General features: G+C 39.3%; 4 protein-coding genes across 12 annotated transcripts in view; 2 read left to right on the top strand and 2 right to left on the bottom strand.

The window, feature by feature from the left end:
* The window catches only part of LOC127808361 (B3 domain-containing protein Os07g0563300), a 26,082-nt gene extending 6,581 nt beyond the window's left edge, over nt 1–19,501 (top strand). For 3 of the 7 annotated variants that reach the window (XM_052346872.1, XM_052346877.1, XM_052346878.1), the window contains 12 exons: nt 9,428–9,509; nt 9,667–9,765; nt 10,625–10,964; nt 11,057–11,396; nt 11,647–11,743; nt 12,297–12,471; nt 12,935–13,014; nt 14,641–15,051; nt 15,698–15,750; nt 16,777–16,890; nt 18,051–18,121; nt 18,342–19,501. In XM_052346872.1, coding sequence (XP_052202832.1) covers nt 9,428–9,509; nt 9,667–9,765; nt 10,625–10,964; nt 11,057–11,396; nt 11,647–11,743; nt 12,297–12,471; nt 12,935–13,014; nt 14,641–15,051; nt 15,698–15,750; nt 16,777–16,890; nt 18,051–18,121; nt 18,342–19,120 — 2,641 coding nt within the window. In that variant the 3' untranslated portion in view covers nt 19,121–19,501. The remainder of the gene's footprint in view (nt 1–9,427; nt 9,510–9,666; nt 9,766–10,624; nt 10,965–11,056; nt 11,397–11,646; nt 11,744–12,296; nt 12,472–12,934; nt 13,015–14,640; nt 15,052–15,697; nt 15,751–16,776; nt 16,891–18,050; nt 18,122–18,341) is intronic. The other 4 variants (XM_052346876.1, XM_052346875.1, XM_052346874.1 and 1 more) reach the window with 4 other exon arrangements.
* Nucleotides 19,461–25,442, bottom strand: LOC127808365 (vacuolar protein sorting-associated protein 28 homolog 2). Of its 3 annotated transcripts, none has more exons than XR_008024930.1 (3): nt 25,300–25,442; nt 21,449–23,405; nt 19,461–21,345 (listed from the first exon to the last, which is right to left on the bottom strand). XR_008024930.1 is itself a non-coding variant. In XM_052346882.1 (2 exons), exon 2 carries the CDS (start codon nt 23,285–23,287, stop codon nt 22,658–22,660), a length of 630 nt encoding a protein of 209 aa, XP_052202842.1. In that variant the 5' UTR covers nt 23,288–23,405; nt 24,031–24,202; the 3' UTR covers nt 19,461–22,657. The 3 variants fall into 3 exon arrangements, 1 of the variants encoding a protein (XP_052202842.1); XR_008024929.1 differs by lacking the exon at nt 25,300–25,442 and adding an exon at nt 24,031–24,202; XM_052346882.1 differs by lacking the exon at nt 25,300–25,442 and adding an exon at nt 24,031–24,202 and having other exon boundaries at nt 19,461–23,405.
* LOC127808364 (syntaxin-125-like) lies at nt 20,761–21,727 on the top strand. Its single transcript, XM_052346880.1, has one exon. The coding sequence runs from the start codon at nt 20,782–20,784 to the stop codon at nt 21,694–21,696; it is 915 nt and encodes a 304-aa protein (XP_052202840.1). The 5' UTR covers nt 20,761–20,781; the 3' UTR covers nt 21,697–21,727.
* Nucleotides 25,140–26,892, bottom strand: LOC127808363 (uncharacterized). Its single transcript, XM_052346879.1, has 2 exons — nt 26,163–26,892; nt 25,140–25,748 (listed from the first exon to the last, which is right to left on the bottom strand). The coding sequence occupies exons 1-2, from the start codon at nt 26,773–26,775 to the stop codon at nt 25,348–25,350; spliced, it is 1,014 nt and encodes a 337-aa protein (XP_052202839.1). The 5' UTR covers nt 26,776–26,892; the 3' UTR covers nt 25,140–25,347.

Genomic DNA, 26,892 nt, shown 5'->3' with positions numbered 1-26,892 from the left:
ATGATCACTAAAAGGAAGGTACAAAAAATTTTAAAGTCCAATGTCAGCTTCTCAAATGCTGGCAATGGTTCTCTATCAAATAGTAAGATTGAGATGATGAAAGAAATCGAGAGAGAGAGAGAGAGAGAGAGAGAAAGGGATCAAAATATTCTCAGAATTTTCATATATCCGTGGAAGAGAATTCAACACTATATATAGCTGGATTCTTAACCTCCCATGTGTTGTAACTACCTACATGTGCATGGGGATGTACCAGTTGCTAATGCATCAACTAATTAAGTACAACCCCTTACAACTAGCTTTCAATTTATTCTGTTTTCACATCTTTACTATCTCTAATTACAGTAGACTCCCCTTACAAGTTAATACATGACAAATACCCCCCCCCCCCTCCAAATTTTCTTGTCCTCAAGAAATGTTGAGAAGGCTTGCCACCGGTGGGAATTGATTAAGTAAATCTGGGAGATATTCCTAGGTACTATTGTCTGAATGTAGGCTTGACCATTGTACTAGCACTTGAGTAATGGGAGCCCCATGCTTGTATATCACTCTTTTATCCATAATAGCCATGGGTTCTTTAGGTTGGTCTCCACCCTGTAGAGAATTAGGCAGCGTTGTTCGGCTACCGACTTCTTAAGAAGAGAAACATGAAACACTAGGTGAATGTTGGAATTTTCTAGGAGTTGCAGTTTGTAAGCCACACTTCCCACCCTTGCAATTATGAGAAATGGACCACAGTATTTTGGTTGCAACTTTGAAATAGGGTCTTGAGATAGCGATCTTAAATGCCTCGAATGTAGCTTCAAATATACCTTCTCCCCCTCTTGAAACTCCATGTCACTCCTCTTTTTATCCACGAACTGCTTCATTTTGTTCTTTGAATTGGCCAACTCAGTTTTGATCACTTGTAGACCCTGTTGCCTTTATTGGAGGTGTCTAGAGCTGCTACCGATGATGACTCTCCTACTGTCGAAAGTAGGGGTGGTTTGTAACCATAAAGGGCTTCAAAAGGAGACCTTTTGATGGCACTATGGTGGTTGGAATTGTACCACTATTGTGCTGTAGCCAACCACTTGTGCCAGGATTTTGGTTGTAAGAAGCATGAACACCTTAAGTACATCTCTAGACTTTGATTAACTCCTTTTATTTTCCCATCAGATTCAGGATGGTAGGCAGGCGGTTGACATATTGAGCTTGACCCCCAATAACCGCATTAACTCATTCCAAAGTAGGCTAGTAAAGATCTTATCTCTATCTGATATTATAGCCTTAGGTACCCTATGCACTGTTACTATATGATCCATGAAGACCTTAGCAATTTCTCAAGCGGTATAAGGATCAGAGAGCCCAACAAAGTGGCTGGATTTGGTGAATCGGTCCACAATCACCATAATACAATCCTTCCCTTTTGACCTTGGAAGTCCTTCAATAAAGTTTATGGAAATGCTCTCCCAAGGTCCCCCTGGAATGTCTAATGGTTGTAATAATCTGAGATAGGCCACATTTTCTGTTTTGCACCTCTTGCAAATGTCATATCCCATCACAAACTCCATAACATCCTTCTTTAATCCCGGCCATTGGAAAAGTTGTCTCAACTTATGATAGGTATTGACAGTACCAGAATGTCCTCCCATGGGTGAGTTATGCAAAGCTTCAATCACCTTTTGTCATTTCCCAAAACCAACCTTCCTTGGATGATGCCATTGGCCAAAGTATACCCCTGTTTAGCAGTCGTTGTAATAGTTCCTTAGTTGCCTTGTCTGTTTCATAACTTGAACTAATTTCTTGGCACCGTTAACCTTAGGACTCTTAGATTATACCCTTAGGTGAGAAAATCCTCACATAAACCCTCTCCAACACTCTCAGATGCAGTGTAAATGTAAGAACCAAAAAATGAACAACAGAAAAGAAATTAATAGAATTGAAAAGATCAAACCAAACAGCATTAGGCGCAGATTTATTCTGGTTCGGAATGCCTTTGGCAATCCTACATCCAACCTTCAAACACCCACAAAGAGTAGCCTTTTATTAGGATGAAATTAATCAGTACAACAAAACCAAGCCCTCTCTATATCCTATCACTCAAGTACAACCCTTGTTCATTCCAAGAAAGCTCAAGAACACAATAGACATGCCTCACTTTCTCTAGAACAAAGAATACTCACAATAGTTATCGAGACCTTGATAAGAGAGATGATCTCCTAGACTGCCGCCTTGCCCTCTTATTTATAGAGGCGGCGGAACCCCCATATAACTAATAACTATGGGGTATTTACAGTTAGACCCCCAAAGATACATTAATTACACTTTGGCCTAAAAAACCCTAACTGATTAATAACTTCCAGCCGATAATCTTCAATACTTTACTGATCTTTTATCGCAAAAACTCTAGGCAAACTTCAACAAATCTCCACCATTTTCCTTGAGTTCTTCATCCGATAGCCAAAAAACCTGCTCTCCACATGAGTGATGGACAAAAAACCTGATCAAATCAAACACAAACACATCAAAGAAAACAAATCAATGCTGTAAAACATAACAATGGACCACCTTTGGATAAAATTCCAGCTGCAATAACTAAACCTGCAACTCTCATTAGATATTATCCTCCTCAAGGGATTTCCTAATGAATAACTTTCCTTAACATCAATATGATTGATATACTTCATGGTGGGACTAAAGACTAAGCCAAATGGACTGCCCATTGGCTGTTTCAACTCCTCCTACCTAGACTATATTTTAGGGTTCCTGCTGCATACAAAATGCAACATATACACCCTAAATGCATAATTCCCAACTAGGCACACTCCACCATAAACCAAATCCATGTATGATGTTACTCATTTAATCCCAAAGAGTCCAAACTTTTACACAACATTTCAACACCAGTGAACCTCTCCCGGAATTGAACTTAACATTGCTAGACTTACTCCTAGCTCCCAAAACCGGCCTTTTAGGCTTTACCACTATTCTTCCTCTAATATTTGCTTCAAACAAACAGGATTGCTCATCTCTACCTACCAGTCTACTAAGATATGCTTACAATTAGGGTAACCCAGGCTGCCTTAAGCTGTCCTATTCCTTTTCCAACCTCTATGCCTTATCTTTTCAGCTTCTCCTCCTTCCAACAATCTCAAATACTGAACTACAACCTCAGCTTGACCTTGAGATTCCCATTGGATAACTATCATTTAAGCTGCCTTACTTTTCCTAGGCATACCTTTGAAATTGACACGGCTTCCTCATGCACTCAATTTACCCTTTGGACTATCACAATCTTATATCTTATCTAAGGAAATATAATCACACCTAGAGAGACCTACTAAGCAACCAATCCTGGCTTACCTTTCCCTCTAGCCTATTATCCCTTGGCTGCACTATAAGATCACTTTTCCCTTAGTTTCCTCATAGATAATTAGCTGTTTGAGATACCTACACAGCACTCCACCCATTTAATCTAAGGGATCTTCCACCTAAGTCCAAGACTCTCCCCAAATTTACGTGGCTCCATGCCATTCATTTGGACATGAGTGCAGCCCTCTTTTATACAAGGGGCTCTATATCCCAGCCTATCCTTAGCACTCAAGGCAGTGCATAGGCTTCTTAAACCCAAACATTCCATACCTCACTGGAACCTAACTTAAGACCTATCACTACCCATCCTAGTCAGCACTCTAAACCTTCTATTCCCTTTCTCATTTCCTACAAGATGATTCTCCTTCCCTTTCCTTGCTTAATCTGGATTTTTGATCAATAATAGCTACATCATACAAGGACACACTTGCACACACCATTTCCCCTCACTGTTCACAAGGACCTTCAATGCAAGAGCCAAAGCTATACTAGCTTCCTCCCTCTCACAATCTAGCCCAAGCTTACACAATGAATATGACCAAATTTTTTTTTCCAGATTTCCCTATTGATATACCCTGGTTCATAGGTTAGTTTAGGACATCCCAAAGGATTTTCTTGCTGGCCAGCATTCCAAATTCATCCCTTGGCCTTGGAATCAACTAATTGCATGTCCTATTATTAGAGATTTCCCTCATAGGTAAGAACCCTAGCTTTTGAAAGACCTAGGCATACCTATTCCACAACTCTACTGCACCTAACCTTTCACACCAGAAGCAATTTCCAGCAAGCTCATATACGCTTGGGAATTCCTTAGGGACACACCATCACCACTAGCTTCACCTCTCTTAGCTCCACTATGAGATAAGGCCTATATAGGTTCCCAAAACATCCTAGAAACTGATTTCTAATGGGATTTACTGATTTTGGAGACTTTTTCATCTGGAGACCTAGTCAAAACTACATGGATTCTATTCCCATACACCTGCAAATTTTCCCCTCCCCTAATATCCCTAGCTTTAGATACCTTTCCTAGTCCTTGCTCACTATTGTGAGCCATCCTCAAGAAGTGCCCTAACCTAACTTATCATAGGCTATCCTTAGTGGCTGCAGCTTATCCACAGAACCTACAAGCATGCACCACATAACCTCTATTCTTGAGGGTTGCTTCCATCTCTCTAAGAGATTCTAGCAACTCTTAGGACTCTAATTCTCACTATCTAATTATTCCTAAGGACATTAGGCTTTCTATTAGAACATGAACATATTTTACAGCTTCTAATAATCTGGAACAGCTCCACCATGCTTCCTATTCTCTACCATCTCCAATTCCCTTGACCTTAATTTTGTTGCCTAGACAAACCATTTCCCCCTCCACCATGTCTCTATGGGTAAATACCCATTTCCTATGAGAAGTACACCCTAAACCTAGGACCTATGTTACTTTACCTGCATACCTAGAAAAAACTATAGGACATCTGCACTCTCATAGCCAAAACCACACATGGTGTTTGAGCATTTGGGGCTGGTTTTCTCCTGGGTTTCTTTCTTCTTGTTTGGGCAATTTCTCTTGATGTGGCCCTCCTCATGACACAAGAAACACCTAACAGATCTCCTACTATTTCTAGACTTAGATCTTTCTCTACCCCTATTTCTTTGATCCCCCTTTTTCGGCCTAGACCTAGTTGCTAGGGCATCTCTTGGAGAACTATTTACCTCTACCTTTTGTTGTAGTTCCTTAGAGTTTAAAGCTCCAATTACATCATCTAATGAAAGATTTTCCCTGCCATGCTTTAGTATGTCAACAAAGGTCTCATAGGTTTTAGGCAAAGAGTGTAAGAGAATGAGGGCCTTGTCCTCATCATCATACTTAATATCTATGTTCTCTAGGTCCAAACACAGCTTTGTAAAATCATTAATATGGTCATGCAATTTTTGACCGTCTCCCATTTTAAATGAGAAGAAGCGGGTTTTCAAGAACGACCGAGTAGAAAGGGTCTTGGTTAGGTATAGGGTCTCTAACGTATTCCATAGGGATAGGGCGGTGGTTATCTTGGATACTTCTCTTAAAACCTTATCACCAAGGCTAAGAATCAATGTATTATAGGCCTTCTCATCTATTTCCTCCTTTTGTTTTAACCTTTCTTGTTTCTGTTCTTTTGTTCTGCCGTATTACCAAGTCAAAGCCCTTATGCATCCCCTATACTTCTTGTTAAAAAGAAGGATGAGAGATAGCGCTTTTGCATTGACTACCGACAGCTCAACACTCATACAATAGCATCTATCATAACGGTTCTTCTTGGTTGGTACCAGGAAGTCATTGCTAGCTATGAACAAGATGATTGGTTAAAGGAGGTAATGGAGCAACTGATTTTAGATTCAAACAACCGACTTGGGTTCACCTTGAAGAATGGGGTACTAAGGTACCAGGGGAGGCTGGTCATTGGGGACAATGAGGGATTGAAGGGAAAGATCTTGGGACACTCTGGATGGGTCACCACTTGGGCCATTCAGGGATGCAAAACGCTTATTTAGAGGGTTAAGCAATTGTTCTACTAGCCTAAATTGTAGAAATGTGTGGTGGAGTATGTGTTGAAGTGTGACACTTGTAGGAGGTGCAAGCATGAGATAGTGGTTGCCCTCAAGCTACTCAAACCCCTTCCTATTCCTACTCCAGCTTGGTCTAATATATCCATGGACTTTGTGGAAGGGTCGCCAAAGTCTGGAGGAAGGGATTGTATTTTAGTAGTGGTTGACACATTCACCAAGTACTCCCATTTTATAGGCTTGACTCACCCCTTCACAGCCTAAGAGGTGGCTCACCTTTTCCTAGATAGAGTGGTCCAACTACATGGAGTTCCCTAATCTATAGTGTCAGATAGAGACAAGGTTTTTACTAGCTTCTTGTGGAAGGAGTTGTTCAAGAGGTTGGGAGCTAAATTGCACATGTCATTAGCCTATCACCTCGGGTTCGATGGCCAAATTGAACAAAGACCTATTTGAGGTGTTTATGCTTCCTACAGCCTAATGGGTGACACCAATGGTTGTCCTTGGCTCAATGGTTGTATAATTTCTTCCACCACAGTTCCATTAAGATGACCCCCTTCAAGGCCTTGTGCGGGGGTACAAACTCCCTTTACTTCCTATTATCTTTGGCGACACTACAGTGATTATGGTGGATTCTTACCTACAACAGAGGCAATAGGTGCCGAAGGTGTTACATAAGGAGTTGGCCAATGCTCAAAACTAAACCAAGCAATTTGCTGATCATAAGAGGAGTGATAGGGAATTTGTGGTAGGAGATGTGGTCTACCTTAAGCTTAGGCAACCCACTTGAAGGCCTTAGCTCCGGGCCCGCATTCTAAACTCAACCCAAAGTGTTATGGGCCCTATCCTATTGTAGCAAGGATAGCTTAGGTAGCTTACATGCTCCAGCTACCTCCAAACTCCCAGATACACCCAATGTTCCATGTGTCACTGTTGAAGAAGTCAGCAGGAGCCAATGCAGTAAGCATAGCTTTGCCCCTCCTACTCCCGGATCCTATTGAGGCATCTTAACCTGTAGCAGTCCATGATAAAAGGATCATATATCAACAGGGAGCCCCTATAACGCAGGTATTGGTAAGGTGGTCTAATCTCCATCTGGAGAATAGCATGTGGGAATACCTTCCTAACTTGCTCAAGCAATTTCCTATGGTGGTTGGACTACTCTAAACTTCTTGGGGACAAGAAGTTGCTGAAGGGGAGGGCAATTGTCATGGGATTGCAGTTGATATAGCTCGGTGAATTGTAATTAGTTGATTGTTTGAATAGGCAGGAATATTAGTTGGGCAATTAGGCCTAATTTTCAAATTCAAACTATTTTGTAATTGTTGATCAAGTGGCCATCGACGCCTATTATGGGAGCCAGATCAAGCCAAGGGTGCTTGGAGTTGAGGCTCAAGTGTTAATCAAATTATAGTTAAAAAAAGTCTTAGGTGTTCCCCCCAATTCAAGATTCATGCATGCATTATTTTGTCTCATCCATCAAAACAATATTGTCTAAAAATAACATACACGTAGACATGCCTTTTTTGATGTGTTTTTTTTGACTTAAGCCATCACAAGAGCAAAGAGGCAAGGGCTCAATGCAAATCTTTTATGTATTCCAATTACAATTCTAAATCTCTCAATATTTCCTTCACAAGTCCTAACATATGTTTTTGCACTTCAAACTTCTTTCTTCTTCAATGCCTTTCACAAGACTTCTTTGTGATAGGCTTTTTTCCAAGTGTGTAAGTACAATTATAGATATTTTTGTTTATCTCTAGGCCTTTCCACTTGGTGTATCAATAAATTTTTAGTGTCCATTGTTGGCCTACTAGGTAGAAACCAAATTGGTTTTTGGAGCCCGCCCTTTCTCTCCTCAACATTTTCTCAATTTCCCTCCCAATATTTTTCTAATGTGACTCATTAGCTTGATATTTATATAATTTTCACCACTTTCAGAACCTTATTTATTCTTATAAATGGGCACTAAAGTGCTCTTTCTCCACTCACCTGAAATCCTTTTTTTTTTATTTTTTTAATTTAAGGATTACATTTAGTAGCTTTGTTTACCAAAAAATGCACTATTCTTCCATGCATTTCCATGCTTCTGTAGGGGGGATTATCTGGTTCAATGGGCTTTCTATTCATATTGTTTGATACTCGCGTTATGTTGTTTAGGCAAAAACATTTATGGAACATGGAATTCCCATATTCTTTAAAATTATTAAGGACTGTTTATTTACAAAAGTATTTTTTAATATTCTATCTCAAAGTTTTCACCTCATCTCTACTTTTTGCGTTTCTACAGGGAGTTCAAAAAACATGTGCAATTATTAACTACGGAGAACTATTTTCTTATCTTGAAAATTGAAATCAGGTTCCCTAGTGCATGAGCTTCTTCACTTTGCAACGACGGGGTGAGGGTTGTATTTGTACCCAACCTTACCCTTTTTTGCAAAGATATCTCCACAACTCAAAATTGTGAATTTCTAGTCATAAAAAAGCTATCTCACCTTTGCTACCAATATTCACTCTCAATTTTGAAAATTGAAATGCATCTTCAAAATGGTTATATAAAACATGTGTTCAATTATTATGTAACGCATGGTCTTGTTATTGAATAATATTGTTATAATATTGGAATATTAATAATTACTTATATTATTAAATTATTAATACAACATTCATATTATGAAAACAATATTTATGATATTGCTAATATTACATTTTTAATGATAATGCTTTATTTGTAATTATTATCTTATAATTGTGAATAAATTAGACTGGTAATGTTATAAGATTAGCATTAGCAATGACAATATGCATTATAGTATCAATATTATAATGTAAATAAAAATCATTAATGATCTTAACTATAAATTTTAATTATTTTCTACAATTTTAAAAACTTATAATATTGATATTCTTGTTTTTAATAGTTTTACTGTTTATTATTTGCTAATTTTACTATTTATTAATAGTTTTACTAGTTATAATACGGATGTTGTTGATATATTTAAGTATTAATTATCAGAAAAGCACCTGAATTTTAGGGTGTGTTCTAATGCCTGTTGGTATGTCTTAAGCTGTTATATATGAAGACTACTTCAAGTTTAATCTTAGCTAAGGATTTGTTGTATTAGAGTCTCTGGTAACATAATTAAGTGCTAGAAGCATTTGAAAGAAGATAGAAGCAAATCACCAGTGGTTGGTTTTCCTTTATCTCACAACGGGTATTGTTTCAACACTTGACCTCAGAGTCTCCAATTTGTCAATTTGACCACAGGTTGTTAATGAGGGCTCCTAAGCTCCTGAGAGGCCCTGTACCTTATCTTTTCCCCCTATGCCTGCCGCCCAGGGGGTAGGGTTATAGTTTATGCCATTACCCCAACAAAGAGAATTGAGTTCTTCCCCTGGCTTGTCTATCAAAAATATATAATTAATAAACATAATAAAATAAAAAATGAAAAGAAAGAAAACTACCCATTCCCATCACAACTTTCTGTCTTAGTTTGTTGAGATGCTAACCAATCTTTTATGACTGTAGTTCTGCTTATGAGGAAGGAAAATTCTGTGAGACTTTCCACATGAATGCTTCTGGATGGAGGTGCTGTGAGTCTTGTGGGAAGGTTGGTGGAAGTTTTATTTTATCCAGGCTAGTATGGTAGATCTTATGCTGCCCTGTAGAGCTTACAGGAGGTTAAACGGGTTGCTTCTTGGTTTGATTCCTTTGTAATTTTACCATTTTATCTTCCTGATCTTCTAAAGGTAAATTTCTCTTGGCAGCAAATACATTGTGGGTGTATAGTGTCATTCCATATGTTTGTACTCTTGGATGCTGGAGGAATTGAGTGCATAACATGTGCAAGAAAAAGTTTCATTTTGGTGAGTTCCCTTACGTTTTTATCAATAATCTTTTTTGGTGTTTCTTCAACCACTACATTGCCAGTATAGCAATTGTAGGTGAACTTGCTTGGCAAATTCCATATATTTGCTAATTCCCTACAGGATCAAATTGGGTTGACATTTTTCACTAGTTTCTCAAACTAAAATTAACAATATAGGATTGATTTAGCTGGTGTCAATCAGAGGGTGGTTCTGGGTTTAATAACCAAAAATTTAACTTGACGTTCTTGAAAGTAGCCTATACCAATTTTCTTCAATCATGAACCTTCTTTATACATGCCTTTGAACTGAATGTAACCTGATTGGTTGTGCTAAAATTATTCATGTCTGTCAGCTTTTCTATCTGATTAAATATGATGTAGAAACAGTAACTGGAGCTTGCTTCATATGCTTATTCATAAGTAATCTAAATGCTATGTTCTTAAGGAATATGGACACGTATAATTTTAGTAGATCCCCCAGTTCTTGTAGTAGATCCCAAGTGGTTGGAGCTTGTCTTAATTTAATTGTTTTCTTTGCCCCATTTCTTAATTTCTTCTAGCATGTGTAAAAGCATGTTGTTGTCCATTTAAGATATAGCTTACCTTTTTTAATTATTTGATCAAACCATGAAGTAGAGCACAAATCCCTCCTCTCTCACCGCCACAAAAAAACCAGGGGAAAAGAGTAACAAATTGTTCTCTTATTAATCATGGATTGTCTACTTAGGTATACCATTTTTATGAGTGGATACCTCCATTTATGCTTTCCCACCTTGTAGCAGCAATATGTAATATATTATTCTCCTCTGCTTGTTCAAATGAGCATGTTCCTGTATTGATCTTATTGAATGTTTCAGACACCCAATCCTGCCTGGCCACCACCTTCTTTTTTCCTCCCTGTACTGCCTGAAAGGATTAAAGACCTATCTGGCAAGAATTGGTGTCACATAGCTGGATCAGGTCCAGTGCCATGGCGGCAAGCTCCCAGTATGTTCAGTTCTTCGTCTGCTCATTCTGAGTTACATCCAAGGTTGCCTTTCGAAGTTGACAGACCAAGTGGCATTGATAGACTTATTGGCTGTGAGCGACTATCTGCCTCTTCTTTAGAAAAGAAGAAAGTAGATGATTCATCTGAAAGATTAATGAATGGCAGCATGAAGCTTGGAGCATCTGAAATAGTTGAAAATGGGAATGCAGGTGGTGATCCTTTCCTTACATATATATGATCTGGTGAACGAAGAAGGTTTATTTCTATCGATCTGCCACCTGATGTGGGTATTTTGTTGCAGGAATCAACTGTGGGGAGCGCACTATTCCATGTGTAAATATTCCTCAGAAGGCATCATTTCCAAGAAACAGCACATCTAATTCACATTTTAGTTTAGCTGTATCTTCTACACCAATAAATGAAGCAAATGATCAAACGAAGGTTTCTGGAACTCATGTATCACGCTTAACTCTGTCAACTGGAATCGGGAAGCAGGTCACTGCGCATAATGGAGCTGACTCATCAAGCGAGACTCCATTACGTAATGGAAGGCCTCGAGCAGATGCCCGGGCACGAAATCAGTTGCTTCCTCGGTATTGGCCCAGGATAACTGATCAAGAATTGCAACAAATATCTGGAGAGTATCCTACCCTTTGATGTTGTGGTGTTCTAGAGTTTTAGTGGTGTTCTATGTGCACTTGATCTCTTTTTTATGTTAATTTGGTTTTGAATTTCAAGAGAGTTTCTAAGCTTTATTTGATGCTAGTGAAAGGGTTGCATGTACATTCCAAAAATTTTAAATTTCAATTCAGCAACCAGTGTTTTTGTTAACCTTTTATTTCAATTTCTGAGTGTAGAAGTTTTCCTGCTTAAACCTTAACTGCACTCAAGTTCAAATTCTGTGATTACTCCTTTGTTTGAGAAGATGTTAAGTGCTAGTGATGCTGGAAGGATAGGGCGCTTAGTGCTACCAAAAAAATGTGCAGAGGTGAATCTTTATACTTATTTTCCCAGATTGACATGCCACTTTGTTTAGCATTTCAATTGTGCCAATTCCTACTGTTAGGGAGTTTGACAGCATTTGGGTACAATTGGATAAATAATTACAAAAGCAAGCATATTTATTTGGAAGACAAACTTTTTCTTTTTCTTTTTGCTAAGTTGGAAGACTAAACTTAATTGCAGTTTTCGTTGATTTAGTCTAACTTTGTGCCAACAAAAGTTATGGAAAAAGTTATGTTATCCAAATCGTTTTTTACCAGTAGGTCCATATTTGATGGATTGATGGACAATTATTTTGCTTAATAGCTTGATTCTTAATGGAATCATTTTGATTTCATTACTGAAGCTAATTTTTAGAATAAGATATGTAAACAGTGTTAGGTCTGTTTTCTGCTGTTAAGGTTGTTTTCAATGTGATCCTGAGTTCAGGCTCTTAACCACCGTATTGCGTGCTTTATTTTGACATGAAGGCTTGAATTCATTTAGTTTTCTCTCATTTTTTTAAACTTTACTGATATTGTGTATTATTACTGGGGCAGGCTTACTTTCCTGCAATTTCCCAGCCAGAAGGTTTACCTCTTAAAGTCCAGGACTCAAAAGGGACGGAATGGATGTTTCAGTTCAGATTCTGGCCGAATAATAACAGCAGAATGTATGTTTTAGAAGGGGTCACTCCTTGTATACAGTCAATGCAATTGCAAGCTGGTGATATAGGTAATGCTCTGACATTGCTAGGAAAAAGTTATTTTGGTACTTCCGCCTTCTGCTTTAGCTAAATGGTTTCCTTCCATGTAGCTCAAGGTGGTGATACTCGGTTGAGATGGAAGTTATTGCTTACCATTTTCCTGGTTTTCTAGTTTGGACCTTGCTTATTGTTGCTCCTTTTTGATTGCCTTCTCATCTATGAAGTACTTAACATGGTTTTTGTGTTTGCTTTGGTTTCTTCGTATTTTTTTTATTGCCATTTATGGATCATAAGGATTGCTGAAGCTTTTCTTGCATTTTAACCAATATAACAGAAAAGTTGTATTCTGAATGCTCTGCTTTCTATTTGCCTCTTTTAGTCTTTTTCCACTTCTTTTTACGTTCTCTCTCACAAGTGGCCCTTGGAAGTATTTGAATTCATTAATTTTGAGTGCCATTGTTTATATTCTGTGGTTTAATTTTATTTCCTCAGTAACATTTAGTCGGATAGAGCCAGAAGGAAAGTTAGTCATGGGATTCAGAAAGGCATCAACTGCTTCAACATCAAATCAGGTTTGTCAGTTAGAATAAAGCATTACTCCGTTTTTGTTCTTCTTTTTACTCCCCTGTATAATTACATTAGCATGGAGATATGATAGGCTTGTTTGCTATTTAGCAGATATCATCGTCACCATCACCATCATCATCTTTTTGATAAATAACAATTTTAGGACACAAAAAATGCCTTAAAGAGGGAAGACCCTGTAAAGAATAATGGGAACCAGAGGTTCACATTATCCGCTATGACTAACTAGATGATCATCTATAAGCTGCAAAAAGGAAGGACATACAAAAAGAAGATAGCATAGATTATGTCTTCTATTTGGTAAAGTTGGAACTAAAACTATTGTTTTATGTTACAATTAGGAGCACTAGGATCACTCTAATCACTGCCAATTCACAACACACACATCCGAACCAATCCCAACAACAGAAATATAAATCAGTAATGAAACAGTAATGGAAATAGGGTAAAAGACATGCAAACCAAAGAAGAGACACAGCGATTTATCCTGGTTCAGATTGCAATTGCAATCTTACATCCAGCCTTTAGTTTCTCGAGAGCAATCCACTAAATCTTGAAGAAATCAGTACAAGAAACCCTCTCACACGAGTACAATACAACTGAGATTACAAAGCACTATTTCTCTAGACTTTTCTCTCAATTCTCCCAGCACTCGATTTCAGAAAGTGAATGATGATTGCAACTGTCCCCTTGTGCCTCCTATTTATAGACAATTAGGGTGGAAAATACAAGGACTATTTAAAAGACAACACAATCTCTAAAATACCCCTTATAATACTACTTAAGACTCTCTCTAATCTAGTTAATTTCAGCTGCTTGATATCTCTAATCTAGTTAATTTCAGCCGCTTGATTCACCCGAGAGATCTCCTGATTTTTGCTAAATCTTCTAGGTTATACTCAATGCAAAACACAGCATTTTACATACCAAATTGCATTTGTATCATCTGAAAATATGTTATGAAGTAACGATGGTGCTTGAGGTCAACTTCCTTTCACATACAACATTCCTGTTTGGGATTGAGGTGAGGCGAGATGGGTTGTGTGGAATTTCAATTATAATTGTTTTGTTAAACTCTTGAACTCACCTAACACCAAAAATTTGAAGTTGACTTCGGGCTTCCAAACCCACCTAACTGAATTGAGTTGAAGCAAAATTGAGGTTATCAAATTCCCTCTTTACCATGTTTGGCGTTGAACTCAACTCAACATGGGTTGAAACTGAATGCCAAATGGGGCTTAGTGGCTTGCAATAAGCTGCAGTTAGATGTTTATAGAAACCATCATTGTCCTTTTGAGAAAATGTCTTTTGTCACTTATGGTCTTTCTCTGTCTATGTTGCTCATTCTAGACAGCCTGAAACTATTTCAGTGAAAACACTTGTTGTTTATTAATGGGAATGTTTAATTTCTGCATTCATTTTGGTTCTTACATCTAAGCATAAGGAATTAGCATCTAGGCATAAGTTTGCAGAATTGTAAATGCATCTATTAACTGTTTTATATTTTTCAAGCACCTAATTTCAGAATATTATATTAGTATATGTTGAAATCCAGTGTAATGGTCACATCCCGTAATAACTAATAACTATTTGGTTTTGCTCTTTATCTACAGGGTAGTGAAACTATTGTTGCTGGTGATGGAGTTCCCATGAATGGAAATGTTAGTGCAAAAAAAACTAAACCTGGTGAAGTACTTTTGACTCCTCACAAATTAAAAGGAAATTCAATATCAACTGGCTTTTCATCAATTGACCAGGCCAATTTAGCAGATCAAGCAAGTCCATGGTCTAAAGATGAGAAATCTGTGTCACATTCCAAAGAAGTACTTGGAGCTAAATCTTCTTTCCGCAGTAAGAGGAAGAACAGTACACTGAATTCGAAGTGTAAACGTCTAAGATTAGAAAACGAAGATCTTGTAGAACTCCAGGTGACATTGGAACAAGCTCTGGGACTGATACGGCCAGCTCCAAATTGTGTCCCAAGTGTTGTGGTAATTGAAGGCTGTGAGTTTGAAGAATTTGAGGTATTTCATCTTAGTCACATTTAATTTGATGGTGCCTGGTTTTTTGTACAAATGTTTATAATAAATTCTATCTTTTTTCCCTCCAGTGCTAATGCGATGTCATCTGTAACTTTCAGCCCTTTGAGTCTTTGTTGGTTTGTTCTAGAATTTCAAGTATCCTCCAGACATTGTTTACGAAGTTTTGGTTCCTATTACTTGGAGTGTGCCCTAGCTACTTCCTTTATGTTGAAAATGGGATCACATGAGTGGGAACTCACAGCATGTGGTATAGAATATAATTATTATGAGGAGATATAACCAGATCAAAAGTGAAATTAAAAAAAAGAAGTAACAGGATGATAATAATAACAAGGTTAACGGAACTTCCTAAAACTTTATAATTTCAACCTCATGAATGCGTGGGCTAGTTTAAGGTCAATATAAACTGCTGAGACTTTACTGTTTCGAAATCTTCTGTGAGCTTCTTCAAGTTATATGCCTTGGATTCTAGAACTTAGATCAAATGATGCGCCTTGACTAAATTAACTAGGTTTCCAACTGATGATCCACTGCAATTGTGCTTTACATTCAAGTTTCTGATAAACATTCTTGGTGTCTATGAGTGATATTAATGGCAGCAGGCCTGCTGATTTGATTCGCCCTTTAGCAGGATGCACCAGTTATTGGGAGGCCTACAATTTTTGCAACAGATCATATAGGGTAAATCACTTGATCTGTCAGACTTTTATGTGAATACTTTTAGTTTGATAAAGTTTCTTATATACCACCTGTGGAGTTTTATTTGTACGAGGAAAGTGGTGTTCTTTCTTCCCTCATAACATTCGAAGAGAGTAATAATGCCTTTTCTATAAACAATAAAATTAAGGGTAAATTTCACGTGACACCCCCAAGGCTTGGCAAAAACAGACTGACTGCCCATGTTTTCAGAAATAACTGCGGATTGCTTTCCCCCATTGCCAGGCAAGGATGAAGGACCCAGAAAACTAGGTTCCTATGTGAGGAGGAGGGAGGGAGGGACACCGGCTCTACTTCCGTCTCCACCACCCACACAATCGCTGTCTCCATCACTGGTTCCGATGACCCCATCATGAGGGGTTTCAGGAGAAATCTGGTGGGGGTTTGGCACTGAGAAAGAGGGGGGGAGAGAGACAAAGAAGGGGAGGGGAAGGGGAGAGCGTGAGAGGAGAGAGGCGGGGTGGTTTAATGTTGCCAAGGAAGGTTCACCATTGTCCACTAGGGGGGAGGGAAGAGACAGGGAAAGAAAGAGGGAGAGTTCAAGTATAGGTGTAAAATGGACAATTTACATGCTCTGTTAATGGTAAGAGAGATCAGTGGTATTTCCAAAAACACAGGTGCTTGCTGTCTTTTTGTCAGACCTCAGTGGTGCCCCATGAAATTTACCCTAAAATAATCTTGTATTATTTGAATCAATATGCCGGGCTTAAGTTGTATGCGTGTCTTTGGAATGATAACCCTTACCTTCAAACTTCTAAAGCTCTCTCTCTCTCTTTCTCACACACACACACACACGTGCATGAGCACAGAGACACATTATTATTTTTGTCTTAAAAATGAATCACATTTATTCTCTTTATATATTTTATATACACCATTTTTGTACTATATATACCCATGTTTCATGGTCTTCCTCCTTGATGTGTTAATGACTTGTATCATTTCTCCTTGGGCCAAATGAACCCCATTGGTGCTTTGCAACTATGTTAGGGAAAAGATTCAGTGGGTTCAGTGTGAAGACTGTTCCAAGTGGCGCAAAATTCCTGCTGATGCTTTTCTTCCTTCAAGGTGGACGTGCTCTGGAAATACATGGGATCCAGAAAGGTAAAAGAGGAACCTTTTCTGCTTATGAAACCTGTAACATGTTCTACCCAAAACATGTGATGGTTTTGCTTTATATTTTTCATCATCTTCAGGGATGGGCGTACAAAGCTTAATTTGCTTTTCTCAGATGATTTGATTGTTCAATGTGATGATTATGGTTTAGGTTATAGTTTTATGCTTTGGATTCAAAGAGTTGGAAATTGGGAAGCTGTAGTACCATTGCCTGCAGTAATTTCTCACTCACTAGTGCACACACAAATGCGCTTGTTTCCATAATTTTTTCAAAGCTGTGAGTGGTTTCAATGGTTGCTGTCCCATCAGGTTCCTTTTTACTTTTATTTTTATAAGAGAAAAAGGTCTTTCCAGTGTACAATGCTCTTTACTTTATGAGGGTCAGGGATGGTCATTGTTAGGGAGTTTATCTGACAGGTATAAGATTATTTTTGTTGTATGACTTAAAATGTTAGCAGTTAATATCAGCATGTGCAAAATATGAGTGTAACATATGAAAGTAATTGAGATGATGATGTTATCCGGAAATGTGGCCATACAAGAGAAGACAATAAAAATGAGATTATACCTAATAATGTTAAGTGATCCCTATTGAAGATAAGATGCATAAGATACAATTAGGTTTGAACATGTGAGAAGAAAATTGATAGGTGGACTTTTGAGGTAAGTGAATGAAATGGTGGAAGTTTGAAGCAAAAGAGTGGCCAAAGGAAACTTAGCGGGAGATCCTTAAAGATGACATAGGTTAATCACATTATAGAATATATTGTTATGGATAGTCTATAATTCATGGGGCTGACTGACTCCACCTAGTGGGAATAAGGCTTATGATTGTTGTCACTACAAGCAAAAATCAAAATGCGGAAACATTTCCTTTAGTTTTGATTGCTTTGTTTAAGTCAGATTTTCTGAAAACCTATCATATATTTTAAAACTATGAACTTGCCAATAAGCAGTGTTCATTTGGAATCTCTCTCTCTCACACATGTGCACACGTGCGCACACACATATATACATTCATTGTGCACTTGTTTGTTTTTCTGAATCGTGTCTGGGTAATGTCGTCATTAATTGGTATTAAATTATTTGAATGCATGGGAGTTGGACTCTCAGGATTTATTATCATTTTGTTTCCTTTCTGCTGTCAGATTGTTGTGTTCAGTAGCGCAAGAGTTGACGGCAGAACAGCTTGAAGATCTGCTACTCACTAATGATCAGAGTATGAAGCACTAACCATTTCTTGGTTTTTTCTGTTGTCTTGTTGTCGGCATTTCATTATCTAAATATGAAAAAAAAAGAAGCACATTTCCACTTGAGCCTGACAACTGATAAGACTCAGATGGTTGCACTTTTTAGGATAACAAGCATCAGTTATGTAAAGGGCTCTCAAATGCTTGGTTTTATCAAACTTTCAATTAATCGTCATTTTCATTGTGCAGTTGCTTCTAAGAAAATAAAGGCTCCTAAACAGGACCTTGATGCAGTGGAAGCGCTAGAGGGGCTGGATGCGCTGGCCAACCTAGCTATCCAGGAAGAGGGTGAGTCTCTCACCTCGTCATCGCAGGCCACCACAAAGCACCCTCGTCATAGAGCTGGCTGCACATGCATTGTATGCATTCAACCACCCAGTGGAAAGGGGCCTAAGCACAAGCAAACATGCACATGTAATGTCTGCTTGACGGTGAAGCGCCGTTTCCGAACCCTAATGTTGCGGCGTGAAAAGAAACAATCTGAGAAAGAAGCTGAAACTACACTTAATCAGTCGCAACAGCATCCATATTTGCCCGAGAAATTGCCAGACGACTTTATCCAGCTATCTGCCAGCACAGGAAATGGCAGTCCAAACCGGAAGACAGTGAGCAGCGATGAGCCCGATGATGATCCCAGCAGGATAAGATCCTCTGTTTCACCTTTCAAAGGCCAGATTGACCTGAATATCCAGCCAGAAAGGGATGAAGATCTGTCACCTGTTTCAGATTCTGGTGGCATGATAAAGTTGATCCAGGATGCCACCGAAACATATCTCAGAGAGAGGCTCTCAAGCTCTAACAACCGAAGTAGTCCGGCCAGCAATGAGAAGCAGCTGGGTGGTGGAATCGGACAAGGGGGAAGCTTCGGACAAGGTATTGTCTATGGCAGCAAGGACGGCGTGGCCGAGGCCGAGCATTCTGTAGCTTCTTCTACAAAGCCAGTGGCATCCTTGTCGCCTGAGAGATAGAAGAAAACGCAGCCGCCTTCTGCTGAACCAGCAGGATGGCTTCTGTTGTACATTTACTGGAAATGGCACCGCACATGTGCAGATTCTGTACATAAAAAAGAGAAGTTAGGAAGAACCGGGGCATATGGTGTAGCAACCCATAATTTTGCCGATTGATCTGCTATGGCTATGTCCACGTCCTTTGCATGAGTAGAGGCAGGCAGGCACCAGGGCGTTAAAGGGGAAAGAGAAATGGTAACTTTGACTTGAACCAGTAGTGGGTTGAAGTCGAAGCTAGTTAGCTATATTTCAGAAGCTTACCATCCTATTTTATATTGTAATTAACTATATATGCTCTTCCTTTTTTTTTTGTTGCTAAACTCTGCTTTTACTTCTCCCTTTCGCTTTTTCCCGGCAAAGGAATTGCTTGCTTGCAGGTATATTTTAACTCCGTGGCTGTCTTTGCCAAAATACACTGTGGTGTCAAAGTATCTTTTGAGGTTAGATATATACTATGAAGTATCTTTGAAGTTATAAAATTTTATGTATTCCTTATTAACATTTGACTGAGAGATGTCAGTTTAATTTTATAGAATGTTATATATACATATATAGTGTATAGATATGTTGTAATTTATCCTAGCGTCTCCTTCTGAGTTATTTCTATTCTTGTCAAAATTGGTAATTGTACATGCAACTTGACTTGACTTGGGGGATATAGATGAACTGACAACTGAGTGGTCTTTGAATTATAAAAAGCACTTATTTTTATTATTGGTTTATCTGTTCCTAAGTTTCGTGATAATCCCATAAATTATATCTTCATTATCTATGTATGGAAAATAACTTGGAACTAAGAGATTGAAAGTTGAAGTCATTAGCTCATTAGACATGTACAAGTTATAAGCTATATTTAGTTTTATAAAAAAAAAAACATAAAAGCTTTGGAAATCAATTTTGATTTACGTATTAAATAATCTTCAAAAAGTGTTGTTTAATTAAATCTTAATTTACGTATTACATTGTTGATGAAATGGTAGCTTGTATTAGGAGGTGACACTCATTTCTAACTATCAAAATAAAATATGAATTAATACTAGATCTCAAATTTAATTTATAACTTGGATAAGATTGGGTTTAACCCCTCCAACGAAGGAAAAATGGATAGGACGGAAAAGGAGAAAGTAGAAATAAAGAACCATAGACAATGGAGGTCAAAGAAAATGTGTATATATACATTGTCTTAGTTAATGGAAGGAAAGAATAGGGATGACCAAGTCAGACTAATTTCTACTTTTAGGGGTACCTGCCAAGTTCCAAGTTTTTAGGGGCATTAGCTATTTTAGCTAACCCCATTGGTTCAGTTTTAGGTTTCTTTGGCCAAACATAATCTCCAACATGTGATTAAGGCTTAAGCCAAAAGCCATCAGAATCTTCAAATAAATCAGCCAGGAGATAAAATACCACCAAGCTCAGGGACAGGGTTGTTTTCTAAACCATCCTTCCCAACCAATTTCCTTCCTTCTACTGTGTTTATGCACAATATTACAGAGAGAGAAAATCAGTTGGCAAAAGAAGAGAGTTTGATTGGGTTCTCTTTGACTCTTTGTTCGATCTGGGTTTCATTCATGGTACGGAAGACCAATTTGCAGAAGGAAGATTGATAGACAATAGTAGCCAAGATGAACGATTTGTTTTCGGGTTCATTCAAAAAGTACACAGATCTTAGGCAACAGACTTGCCAAGATGATGTGGAGAGACAAGCCGGAAACGAGGAGGATAATCTTGATAGTTTCTTTCGGGATGTTGAGAATGTGAAAGATGACATGAAAATAGTTGAGCAATTGCACAAGAAATTGCAGGAATCCAATGAAAAGAGCAAGACTGTCCACAATGCCAAAACCATGAAACAGCTCAGAGCCCAGATGGACTCAGATGTTGAACAGGTCCTGAAGCAGGTCAAGATCATTAAGAAGAAGCTTGAAGCCCTTGACCGGTCGAATGCGGCTCACCGGAAACTCCCCGGTCAGGGTCCGGGGTCATCTGCCGATCGTACCAGGGTTTCAGTGGTCAGCGGATTGGGAAAGAAACTCAAAGGCATGATGGATGATTTTCAGGCCTTGCGAACCCAAATGGCAGATGAATACAAGGAAACGGTTGGGCGCAGGTATTTCACAATCACCGGAGAGAAGCCTGAGGAAGACATGATTGAAAACTTGATAGCAAGCGGCGAGAGTGAAAGTTTCCTACAAAAGGCCATTCAGGAACAAGGCAGAGGTCAGATTCTTGACACCATATCAGAGATTCAAGAAAGACATGATGCAGTGAAGGAGATAGAGAAGAATTTACTCGAGCTGCATCAGGTGTTCCTGGACATGGCTGCACTTGTGGAAGCTCAGGGGCAGCACCTCAATAGCATTGAAAGCCATGTAGCACATGCAAGTTCGTTCGTGAGAAGAGGGACCGAGCAGCTTCAAGAGGCCAGGGAATACCAGAAGAGCTCGAGGAAGTGGACATGCTACGCCATCATCCTGGGAATTATCCTTGTTGTACTCATTCTTCTACCCGTCTTACTACCATTGTTGTTTCCAAAGTAGGAAGGCGCCATAATCGAGGGCTGGCTTGCACTAGAGGAGTGCCCAGAGAACCTAAGTGTTGTAACATATAGGCATATTACTTATTTGTGTGCATACATAAAGCGCGTAGTTAGATCCTTCCGCGTTTCACAAAGTGTGTTACATTACATCACATACTGAAAAGGGAACTTCTCAATTGTAATTACTTTCCCTCATCATGTATCTCGGTGTAAGATATATACTTGAACCACTAATAATGGATATCATGCAACAAACGTGATTCTCTTCGATACTAGAAAGAGCATAAGTACTAGTGAGCAATAAGTTAAAAGCTCCTATTTGAACAAAAAAATGAACTTACAGGAGCTAGCTTTTGCTTCCAAGAACACAATTTCATTCTTGAAATAAGCCGGTTCCATTTATTTCTATTACAATGTTTTGGAATAACAGCATTAAATTCATTAACCCAGTTCTAGTCACTAAACCCAAAGATGCAGTAAACCGCTGCTCTTTCTTTGGCACAGTTTCATCCAATATGAGCGAGCACATGTACCTTTGTGAATTATACAAACGGACATACCCAAGATCTCAAAGCAACAAGGCAAGGCAACTTCTTTCCATAGAGTAAAATTAACATAATTGCATCACATAATATGCTATCAAATGACCAAAAACTGAAAAGCTATAATGGTATCACCAAATACATCAAGAAAATGATGATCAAAGATCGAGAAGCAAGACCAATTTACACTATGATTTGAACAAAAGACAATTTTATTAAGCAGAAATGATCACTTAAAGCACTGAAAATCCCAGCCCCAACGACATGACAGCATACAAAAGTGTCACAATATGAGCCACAATCCCCTCAAATAATCATCAAGGTTCTATCAAGTTGCCAAAAAAGCAACTTCATTATATGAACAAGCCGCAAAAGCAAATCAACACCGTGACTGCTTATTTACAGGCTTACCCCAGTTGGTCAAGTCCCAGCAGTGGGCAATGCCGCCATGGACGGGTTGTACTCCAAATCAAAGTGAAGCTGCCGAGCCTGCTTCTCTGTCAACTCATTAGCTGCCCTCGTCTTCAAAAATCTCGTAATCCACTCCATGTTTGTCTTCACCTCAAAATCTGGGGCTACGATGGTAAGCTTGTTGACTGAAGCAGAAAGTTCTGAGGGTAATTGGTGGACCTGACTGATAGCAACCATATTCAGTTCCCACACACCCATTGCCATAATGAAGTTCAGGGCATACTCCGCCACAGAGGCAGCCAAATTAGCGGCTGGCATTGCTTCAGCTGCCCTGTATTCAACTGTTTCAGGATCCCCTGAAAGGATGAAGCAATTTGAGGCTGCCAGGCAATCCATTTTGTAGGTGTCATGGTCCTCGTGGAACCGCTCAAAGCTTGGAACAGTGGTTTTGAGTGTGGAAGCCAATGCTTTGAAGCGGGCAATTTGCTTTTGGCAATCACGTTTCCGCTCTGCTGGCAAGACGATGTCCCGGACATGAGCCTTCTCCAGCTCTTCAGTAGCTTTGATTATAGCATAGAGAACGGCAAAGTTCTCATATACCTCTCTCTGCAGCTTGTCATGCCATGGCTTAACCTCCATGACAGCAAAAATCAAGGTTCTTCTTTATCTTCAATTATTATCAAAGATGGCTTCATATTTGGATAAGACTCGGAAATGGAGAAGAGTACGGGACACGTGCAAAAAGGGCCAGACTTTGCTGGACAACAATCACATTCAAAAACCCATCAGGCTGATTAGAATCCTAAGTTACATACATGAAATATATGCAAATATATATGTATTATATCTATGTCTTCAAGAATAAAAAATGCAGAAACAACAATTTCTGCATTAGATTGTCATCTAGGCTGTATGATTGTCCTTGTTGAACTGTATGTATGATAACTGAATCCACTTCCAGCTAAACCCATTTCTGATTCTATAAGATGCTATCAGCAAAAACACAAGCATTCATGACCCGGAACAAACAAGACCAAGATCCTATAAGATCATATAACTAAAAAATTTACGCATAAATAAAAAAGAAAAAAACCTAAAAAGATGCATATAGAACTAAGTAATAAGCAAATTACGAGTACGTAAATTGAGAGAAGAGGCAACTCCGCGTCAAAGCCATGGCTCTGTTAAAGAAACCACCCATCTTCAGAAAAGCCCTAATATCAGAATCAGAATCCGAAACTCAAAAAGGAAGGCTTCACGGCCTCTAGAAATCAACTGATCAAGCAGACATATATAATAAAATGCAAGTATATTCTTATACAGACAAATGCAGAGAGAGAGAGAGAGAGAGAGAGAGAGAGAGAGAGAGAGAGAGGAATTACAGAGAGAAGAGATGAAACGCGGCTTTGAAAAATGGGGAGCGCAGTGATGGTTTGTTACAGAGAGAGAGAGAGATGGTAGAAGAAGGCGAAAGGATGATGGAAGGATGGCATGCGCTGCAGCAGAGAGAGAGAGAGGGAGCGGTTGCGTGTGGGGCTGCTCGCATCGTAGCATTACTTTGCTCACGACAGGCTATTGCCACTTGCCAGCTACCACCACCTTAATTAATTATTATTATTATAATAATGGGAAACGAATCCGCTACAACCGTTCCGTTGACGCGGAGATTGAATTCACACATGAGATTGATGGATGGATTGATTGATTGATTGATTTGAGAGACTTATTAGTATTAGTTGTATTTAACTATTTGTTTAGCCGTGCTAAATTTTGTTACATCTTTCTAGTTTTCAGTTTAGAGTCCATATTTTTTTTTTTTAATCTAAAAGAAATAAATAAACACTGTTTGGGTGAACAACCTTGTCACTTATAATAAAATGATTTGACTTCCCTCCAATAATACAAACAAAACATACATTATTTTAATATTATTATAATTATTATATAATCTTACTTGTAACATGCTCGATTTCCTAGGTATATAATATAATATCATTTTCTCAACAATATTATTATTATAATATTATGTACCCAATATTATTATAATATTATGTTGGTAATTAAGGAAGGCATCCCCATCCCCATGATGATGATGCCACTTCACCCCCACAACAAAGGATGATGATGATCTTAATCACCCTCCCTCCCTCCCTCACTGCCAGTATACCACCCCAAATACAGCTAATTAATTAAACAATGTCACACGGCCATTGCTAAAAAAAATGTGAAAATTATTTATGTCTTGGGACTTTCAACTTCAATCAACAAGTCTAGGCCATAGGGTGTGTCACATCAAGTATACCAAAACCATTGAAAAAATGTGAGAATTATTATAACCATCAAATCCTCTAAATGTTAATTACAACCCAAAACATAAGAAATAGAGCACCCAATATGTCACAAAAAAAAGTAACAAAAAAATATTGCTATTGCTGCTGCTGCACAAGATCCCTTTCCATTCAATATTTATCCTTTACACAACAACTCATACTATAACAATAATAATAATAATAATAACAATAATAATAATAATAATTCTCCTCAATTTCATTACGATTTCTGTAACAACTACCACGAGGAGGCTGTTGTAGCCTCTTCTTCTAAGTAACAAACAAATTAATTCAATTCAAATTTTCTTTTTAACACTTTACCTTTCTTTCTTTCTTCAGGAAAACACACCCAAAAATAAAAATAAAAATTCAGTGGGCCCCACGGTTGATCATCTCCAAGTACTGTCTCACCGACTCCTGGCGCTGCAGCCTCATCTCCTCGTTGAACTTCTTTATGAACGCTTCGACTCGGCGGTTCAACTCTTCCTGACTCGGCGACGGCTCTTTCCGGAGCTTGCCGGACCCGGGGGACGGCGTGTTCGGATCGTAATTCGTGCGGTCCCTGAACGTCTCCGATTTCTTCGCGACCGGCGGCGAGTGGTACTGCGGCTGGGGGATGTTGAACGGACGGCCGTCATGCTCCCACGTGTCCGACTTCCTCAGGTGCCTCCTGAGCGGCACGTGACGGCCGTCGGTTATCGTCTTCCACGTACTCTCCAACGTCTCCTGCTTCTTCGGCTTAGCCACCCTCCTCAACGCCGCCCGCCCACCTGCACATGGCGACACCGCAAATTACTATTTTGCCTATTCACAACATTTATTGCGGCGCCGAAGTGTGTTCTGTGCGTCAAATGCAAGCCATGTTCTTTCCGTTTTCTTTGATCTAATTTATCAGTTCCAGTAACAGTAAAACGTCGTCGTCCGACCGACAACCAACTGCGTTAGCGTCGGAACCAGAAAACGAGGGCCGCGACGTTCCGGCAGTACGTAGCAGCAAAATACGAGCGCGGCTTGCATGGCAACGTCTCGGCGGCCTCGCCGGACAACTCTTGTTTTTATATTTGAAAAAGTCCACAGCGGTCTACGGCGGTGGTCAAAGATTGACTAATGAAATCTAAACGTGCGGTTACCATAATATAATTAAACATTGAAATTCAAGAAAAGAAGAAAAATCCACCGAGTACCTTCCGGGCTGACTTTTAAAGGTTTCCGGTGACCGATTCTTGAAGAAACGGGAGGTTTCTCCGGAACCGGGAGGAGATACTCCGGCTGAATATCCGACGAGTCCATCCTCTTCGGCGGCGTCCACGTCGACTTCGAGATCACAAACGCTTCTTCTTCTTCTTCTTCGTCTTCGTCTTCCTCGGATTTTGGACCGTTCATTGCCACAGTCTTGACCTCCGGATCCTCCATCACAACAGTCTTCACCTCCGGAACCGGTATGCCGCTCTCGTACCCCGTCGGCGACGCTACACCGAACTCCTGCTGAGGTGGCACCGCATAATCCAAGGTCAGATCCGGATGCGGTGGCTTCGGTGGAACAATCGGCGCCTCCGATTCATTCTTGTGGTGGAAGCGAGAAGTGGCGGCTATCGTGATGATGATGCCGTTGATGACGAAGTAGAGATAAGGAGGCCTCAGCCATGAAATCAAAATGGACCAGATCAGAGGCACTTCATTCGCCAGAAAGCTCATCACCAATGGAACAGAGAACTTCATCATCACGGCTATGGACACAACGCCAATCGAAATCAAAAGAGCTTTCAAAGAGAAAACCCAAGTGCTTGAACCCGCCATCTTCGGTCGGAACCTTACCTTTTCCGGCGAGGGTTGCCGGTCGACTACTCAAGTCAAGTTCGCTCTTCAGACGGGGAGTCTTCGAAAGGGAAGCTGCTGCGGAATCCTCTTGAGTTG

The sequence above is a fragment of the Diospyros lotus genome, chromosome 8 (genome assembly GCF_014633365.1).
Source record: "Diospyros lotus cultivar Yz01 chromosome 8, ASM1463336v1, whole genome shotgun sequence".
Classification (NCBI taxonomy): domain Eukaryota; kingdom Viridiplantae; phylum Streptophyta; class Magnoliopsida; order Ericales; family Ebenaceae; genus Diospyros; species Diospyros lotus.
Note: the sequence above shows the minus strand (reverse complement) of the source record. Positions and strands in the feature narration are given on the sequence as shown.

What these genes read in the sequence shown, in the direction of transcription:
- LOC127808363 (XM_052346879.1), bottom strand. Translation starts at nt 26,775, where the DNA reads ATGGCGGGTTCAAGCACTTGGGTTTTCTCTTTGAAAGCTCTTTTGATT. An exon ending in TTTAAAAGTCAGCCCGGAAG is followed by an intron (nt 25,749 to 26,162) that starts GTACTCGGTGGA and finishes CGCCATGTGCAG; the next exon opens with GTGGGCGGGCGGCGTTGAGG.
- LOC127808364 (XM_052346880.1), top strand. Translation starts at nt 20,782, where the DNA reads ATGAACGATTTGTTTTCGGGTTCATTCAAAAAGTACACAGATCTTAGG.
- LOC127808365 (XM_052346882.1), bottom strand. Translation starts at nt 23,287, where the DNA reads ATGGAGGTTAAGCCATGGCATGACAAGCTGCAGAGAGAGGTATATGAG.